This window comes from Stegastes partitus, unplaced genomic scaffold, assembly GCF_000690725.1.
Source record: "Stegastes partitus isolate 25-593 unplaced genomic scaffold, Stegastes_partitus-1.0.2 Scaffold614, whole genome shotgun sequence".
NCBI classification, from domain to species: domain Eukaryota; kingdom Metazoa; phylum Chordata; class Actinopteri; family Pomacentridae; genus Stegastes; species Stegastes partitus.
The window spans coordinates 703-8,021 of NW_007578345.1; the positions used below are offsets into that span (position 1 = coordinate 703).

Sequence of the window (7,319 nt, forward strand, 5' to 3'; positions counted from 1 at the left end):
ACTGGAACAAGGAACCATTTGGTGGCCGTCCACAAGCTTCTGGTTCCATCTTCGACCATTTCTCTTCACAGAATAAACTAAATTTATTGGCTTTATGAAGAAAACTTGTTTCTTCATGACAGGCCACAGGTTCTTGACGAGGTTTAAATCAGGGCTTAGCCTGATTAAAACCAGTCTTTTGATGTTTAAGATCATTATCTTGTTGGAACACAAGACCCGACCTCCTGGCTGATGACTTTCGGGTTTTCCTGAAGGATGTGAAGGTAACCTTCATTATTCCATTTACTTTGTGCATCAGCATCAGTTCCTGTTCTGGCAGCAGAACAGCCCCAGAGCATGATGCTGCCACCACCGTGCTCCACAGCAGGTTTGGGGTTCTTGGGGTTAAAAGTCTCACCTTCTCTCCTCCCAACATGTTTCTGCTCATTGTGGCCAAACAGCTCAGCTTTTGTTCCATTTGAACAGATAACTTTCCTCCAGAAGGCCTTTTGTGTCTTCATGTAATCAGCAGCAAACTTCAGTCGAGCCTGAAGCGGCTGTTTATCAGCCTCTCAGTTCACAGAAACACCAGTTGACTCTTGACACTGACATCTGTGTTCCTGCAGCTTCTAATTCACTGAAGACCTACTTCCTGGTGAATCCTGGTTGACTCTTGACCATCCTGACCAGTTGTCTGTCAGCAGCAGGTGAAAGCTTGTGAAACAACTGTACCATGTACTTCATACTAACAAAGATGGTGTGTACATTTGATTTTAGGATCTGTAGCTGCTTTGAAATGGTTCCAACTGACTTTCTGGACGTGTTCGAGTCACTGATTTGCTCTTTCAGATCTGAGCTGAGCTCCTGTTGTGTTTGTGGCTGAGTGTAATGAGTTTATCAAATTAGCCCGATTTAAATTGGCTCACAGGGGTCACCAGCTGTAGTCAATTGTTAGTAACTCACAAGAGGTTCAGGGCCATGCCGCTAGGAAAATCAGATCACCACAGCTGTCTATATATATTTTTGATCCAGCAGATTGTGTCATATTTCCAAAAGATTTATAATAGATCTATGAAAGAACCAAAATGCACATGGGTTGTTTCAACACATGGGTTTCAGTCATTCAGTCATAGAAAGTTAGGTGATGTCAGTCCTTTGTCCTTCGTTTCCTGCCTGTCATCCAGTGCTGTAACCTCACTGCTGCTACGTACGTTTACTCATCCTGCACAGTGCAGCTTAGTTGTGTTTGTAGCGCCTCCTCTGGATGCTAGGGGGAATGTCTGGTGTAGGTTTTCCTCCAACGAATGAAAGTAAATGGAACTGTGGGTTAACGCAAGCCGAGATGTCTTGTGATCAAAATCCCGTGACTTCTCATAAATCTTTTCATAGATTAGGGCGGAGCAATTTTCAAACAGCAGCACCACATGAGACGACCACCCAAAGGTCAGCGGTACCAGGAGTGTTAAGGACATGCATGTCTTGTTGATAAAAGGGTATTTCTTAGAGCAAATATATTCTATATGTGTTATTTCAGTTTGATTTTCTGTTGTCCCGCTCACAGAAACATGGTTTATAATGTGGGAGAAGCTCAAAGCAGATTCCAACTTTATACGCTGAACCAGTCAAGGATTTAAAAATGAATGTAGAGAAAATAGAAAGAATCAGATCCATGGAGGGAGACAGATCAGCCACAACATCAGAGTGGTATTTACCTGTTAACGTATCAGTGTGATAAATAAGTCTGACAGGGATCCAGTTCAATCTGAATGTGGAATATTTTTTACTTACTTTGATATTTTCGCTGTTACACATTTACAAAATGACATGCACAGCTTTTTTTTTTAATTGTTTTATCGCTGCTTTTACTTGAGTAAAGAAAATCTGAATACTTCCATCTAAGTTGCTGGAAAATCAAATTAATTAAAAAAAAAAAAAACAACTTTCAAATATTGCTTGACGATTACATTCGGACGTGTAAACCATCCTTTCACTACAAAATGTCTGACATCATTTTAAAAAAAGGTGAATAACATTTATTTCTGATGAATCATCAGCTGTGACGACACAAAAAAGACACTCACACCAAAATCCATTTGAATATTTTATTCGAATTTGGAATTCTCATAATAATTAAAAAAAATCTAAATTAACACCAGGCATAGTATCTCACAATAAATAAGGATAGATCTTTTCATTTGCAGCTTATAACATAGAACAACATGTAGGACCTGTGCACAAGCAGCTATAAACAGAAGTGCTTTCATTGTTCTGGGGTGATTTGCTTCGCTGTAGTGTTTGCGAACAGGATGAGCGTTACAGTGACTGTGTGTGACTCCCCTTCAGATCACTCATAGCAGCAGGATTCGCCAACACAAGCCACAATAACGTTCTGTTAGTTTTGAGGCAGATTGTAACACACTGTCTGTTAAACCGCAGTGCGTTTCAGAATAGAGAAGAACAGAAAGCATGCCACTTTAGCTTACTAAATAATACGTTTGCTTCAGAGAACGCGGTCTTCTGATTGTCCTTTAAGGAGCTTCAAATACCGAAACAAATGCCCGAAAGGCACTTGATGCTGGGCGCGTCGTTTGCACCACCATCACATTTATGTGCAATACTGCAGTGCTTCTGTGATAATGCTACTTCACAATGCTGTAATAAACTCTATAGATAAATCTCTGATATATATATAATCTAAATATAAGTGTTTAGGTGTTATGGTGCTACACTCATAACCCACATTATCTGGTGCTGGACAGGGCAGCTATGGAGACATGCTTTGAAAATCGATTGACATACAGTAGAAAGGATGGAAGAGGACATGATGGCACTTCTGTCATTTACAATCTAAGCAAAAGCAAACTGCATGTTCAAGATCTCACAACTCTTCAAGCATTTTCCTATGAGTACATGATGGTGGATAAAGCATGATTGTACAGCTCAGGATACAAAGTATTACACACTCTGGAGAGTAAAAAAACAAAAACAAGACTCCTAGCCCTTGTGATACACGTTAAAAAAAAAAAAAACACTGTAGAAAAACAATAGTGGAATTGAACAAAGGAGCCACCATCCATTCACCGTTTTCAGTCACTCTGCAGCTTTCGGACAAAATGATTTGAGCCAGCGAGGCACCTGATTCAAGTGTGTACAGTTATTGCGTTCGTCCATCGTTTTCTCCTACAGAAACCTGACGCTGTGGAATGCACAGTAGGAAATGTCCGTCAACACTTTGGCAACCCCTCGATCCAAATGAGTATAAATCCAGAGATTACTGTTAATCTTCTCTGCTCAAACGTCCCCTTCTTACCACTGGGAAACACACCAACCCCGCCCCCCCTACCCTCTAAGTGAATAGAGTACCCTAATTAACCTTATAGTAATGACATGAGGTCCCTTTAGTTGTCAGATGGTTTGCCGGATACACGACCTCCTGCTGAGTGCCTGTGCAGAGAGTCTGTGCAGAACGTTTGATTCCTGAGTGTTTGTGTTGTTCTCTTGGAATGTTGGCACCTTTGCAGCAAAAGCTCCACCGAATATCACTCGCCGGATTTGCGTGGCATCCAAACCACTCTTCTTTTGGCCTGATAGAAATCTGTTGGGATAAAGAACAGGAAGCTAAGCTCAGCGCCAGCTCACACGACGTGACGAATCATTCACAACAAGCCTGTAAACATAAGTACCTGTAAGGTTTGTCTGTTTCCTCTTCAACCCTCCGTTCTCGCCTCGGTCTGGGGTTTTCTCCAGCTTGTCCAGGCTCAGCATGAATTTCTCGGGCGTCTGAGGGATGTTCTCCTTCCCGCTCTGCCGGGGCTCCACCCTTCCTCCTCTGGCAGTAACCGTCGCCTCTGCCGCCCTCTGGCCTCTTGCCTGACCCCGGCCCAGCATGCAGGGTCTGTAGAGCAACGGCACTCCGCTGCCTGGGATGCCCTCCCACTGGAAGTCGCTGCTCTCCAGAGGCTTGTCCGAGAAGAAATCAAAGCCCCAGCGCTGTGAGGCCTCCTCCAGGTCTTTATGCAGGGCGGCCTTGTACTCCGCCTGCAGCTGCTCTCGGTCCAATGGGCCGAACAGGTTCCGCCGGGCCGGACCGTTCCCCAGGGCGCTCAGGATCCGCTTGTGAGAAGCCATCGTTCTACACTGATGGAAACAAGAGAGAAGACCTCTGGTTAGACCTGCTGCCTGAGTCAGACATGGGAACCGTCATCTGGTCCTGAGCTGAATCATCCTCCACAAGACAGTTTGGCAGTTTGCTTGAAAAGACAGACGAACATGTTCTCTACACTAAAATACACCAAAATACTACAGAATGATCCATTAACTGACCAAATGTAGCAGCTCTAAGACTCAGGCACAAATGATAAAAACATGTACATAAATTAAAGATGCATCGTTTCTCTCAGGTGACCATAATCCTGTTCTTAAACAAGGAAAATAAACCCTGTTCTCCATCTACGACACCATCCATCTCAATTTATCTACTGCTGCCTCGAATATAAAAGTAAAAATCAGGCTTACCATCGTTCTAGTCAGTTTAAATCCCCTCAGTGAATGAACAGACTGGTGTCACTGGGGAGCTTTTTTATAAGGCAGAGAGCAGCCAGTGACTCATTGAGCCCTCCTCAGTAACACAGCGGTACATGCCTGGACATAATCTGAGACAGACATGTAGGGACTAGTCCTGGGCAGCGGCTGTGATCAGTGCAGACACCACAAGGTGGCGCTATCAGACCAGCTACAGCTCAACAGAGCAACTCCAGCCTCAGAGCGCAGCCGATCATTTCTTCAATGAGGCTCAGATTACTGAAGGAGATCGATTACAAATCTTCTTTCCACATCGACACCAAACTTACACACAAACTCTGTCTGATGTGAGTCAAACAGACGCTTTCCAGTGAGAGCTGAGGAAGGAACCAACTGCGTCTCAGGGGAATAATAAGTCATTATAGCCGTGCAGGAAGGGCTGGGCAGGATTCCCAGGATTTCCATTTCAGGGAACAATCAGAAGGAACCCGTCCCAGCCCACCCTAATTATGCAGCAGGAGGGGAGAGGTCATCTTATTACAGCGGTGTTACTGAGGAGGAATCTAATGAAGTGTGCTGGGAATGGTGGAGCTGATTTTATCACATGGAAGCTGCTCTGGTTTAAAACAAATCTATCAACACCAGCGTCTGCACTGCTCACCGAACACGCAAACAGCCAGGAACACGAACTACAGTCTGACTGAAGGAAAGCTGAGATCCAAGCTACACACAACCTTCAACTGATTCCTACCAATTAGTTTGATGAACTTTATGTAAATGTGGACAGAACCCTGACAAAACATATCCTGTTACATCACCTGACTTGGCCTCAGCTGCCCTGCTCAGCAGAGCAGAAGTCTGAGATCGTGTCATGTGGCACTTTTCCAAGAACTGCACTTCATTCATTCTCTGATCAGCAAAATCTTGGAAACAGAAAACATCTGAGCTTCCTGAATTACTGCAACACATCTGCATTTTCCACACATATGATTGGACTGAAAGCTTTTTTTTTTATCCTGTAAGACAAAATAAACCTGAAGACTTAATGTTATTATTCTTGTTTATGTATTAAACATGTAGATTCTTTTTTAATAAATAATTTTACGGATGTCTTTTGATGTGAGATCACCTGAGAGACACAAATGCATCTTGAATGAGTTTAACATTATTCTCATTATACATTAATAGTGTATAATAAATAGTATTATCTTGAGGTTTTTACTATAAATGTTTTTTTTAATTTATGTGTTTTATCAGGGACAGACACCACCACGACTGAATCCAAGAATCTCTGAGGTTCAGTTTATTGGATGGGATCTGGGGACCAATGGAGAAATGTGGCACACATTAATATGCCAAACATTAATAAGTGTAATCACCTGCTACACACTGGGACAGGGTGGATACTGGTCTGATACTGGTCTGTCCACCGTGGGATGGGTTCCAGTGTCTCCCCTTCCCACCCACTGTTACATAAGCACAGACCTGCAGGCCAAAGGTCAAGGTGGAGCTTCTTCAGTGAGACCAGTCTGATCAAACTGGATCCAAACATTAAATAAATGCTCATTTATTTCACTTTTTTATGTCAAAAAATGGGGGTACACAGCTCTGCAGCAACATGATCCCCACTTCCCATCCTTTCTTTTTTTTTTTCATTCCTCTGCCTCCCTCACGGGACAGGACGTCAGAGAAGGGGGGGAGTCGGTGGATTGGTTCAAGGCTGTGGCGGGAGACTGAGTCATGCATGAGCAGCGGAGGAACCGGCTGGGACCCTGCCCAGTTTACTACTCTGCTCCACGTGAGGCTGGAGCTCGTGTCTCCCAGTCAAACTGGGCTGTCACTGTGTGGATCCAGACCCTGCCACCTCCCTCATCCACACACTCTCACATGCACACAAAAATAACTCAGGAAGAAGCTGCTCCAGGAATTCTCAAGACTTTCTGTGAAGTTCTGACTGATCAGCTGACACTTGGTGCACTCTATGCTGGATATAGATTCACACTTAGACAACTTTAGTCACACATTATTCCTGTAAACATGTCATCTGTAGGAATGAAATTACAACTAAAAACTAAAGTTGTAATTTCTAACTAAAAAAACTAAAACTAAAACCATTTATAGACACAGAGGGGCATAAAGCAGCCTTGTTGGACACTAGGCTCTTTATTCAGTGGACACACAACCTGAACAGTTGTTTATAGACGTGCATACAAACAAACACAACACACAAATAACACATTAAATTGCAAAACATCTTTTAAAAAGTCTTTCCACTATAAGTTAAGTCATTTTACTTACATTTCAAGTCAAAGTCAGTCCAGTCCACCAGAAAATCCTCCTTATTTCAAGTAGTTGAGTTATAAATTAGTTTTTCTGCCTCCTTCTTGATCTTCAGTCACAACAGCTGTGTGATGTGATCCAGTCCAGCCAGCCAAGTCCAGACAAGCGACGGACTGCAATCAGCGACAAACAGCTCCTTGATAATTTCTCCAAGTATTCTCTCAGACATGGACACGGGCTAAACTTTTATGAACTCCGGTGGGCGGGGAGCCTCTGCTCCCGTGCAGGGGCGGAGTCTGCGGCCCCACACACGTGGATTTGTCCCGGTAAACACACGAGCACACGTGAAAGTTGGCCGCGTAGTATGCAGGGAAGGAAATTCCAGCTCAGGACCGCCGGGCTCGGAGCCCCTCCGCGGCGCTCAGTGCGCATGTCCGAGCGCAGGCAGCCGCGCGCTGTAGCCAGGAGACGTGATGTTTACGTGCTCACGTTCCTGAACTGAAGCCACATTTCAGCTTCCCGTTGATGTCACATAACTC

At 43.9% G+C, this 7,319-nt stretch overlaps 1 protein-coding gene across 2 annotated transcripts; it reads right to left on the reverse strand.

The window, feature by feature from the left end:
• Nucleotides 1-2,067: 2,067 nt before the first annotated feature.
• Nucleotides 2,068-6,905, reverse strand: LOC103362885 (cyclin-dependent kinase inhibitor 1-like). Of its 2 annotated transcripts, none has more exons than XM_008289404.1 (3): nucleotides 6,799-6,905; nucleotides 3,663-4,116; nucleotides 2,068-3,574 (listed from the first exon to the last, which is right to left on the reverse strand). In XM_008289404.1, exons 2-3 carry the CDS (start codon nucleotides 4,105-4,107, stop codon nucleotides 3,519-3,521), a joined length of 501 nt encoding a protein of 166 aa, XP_008287626.1. In that variant the 5' UTR covers nucleotides 4,108-4,116; nucleotides 6,799-6,905; the 3' UTR covers nucleotides 2,068-3,518. The 2 variants fall into 2 exon arrangements, with proteins under 2 accessions (XP_008287626.1, XP_008287625.1); XM_008289403.1 differs by lacking the exon at nucleotides 6,799-6,905 and adding an exon at nucleotides 4,495-4,530.
• Between the last annotated feature and the right edge of the window lie 414 nt (nucleotides 6,906-7,319).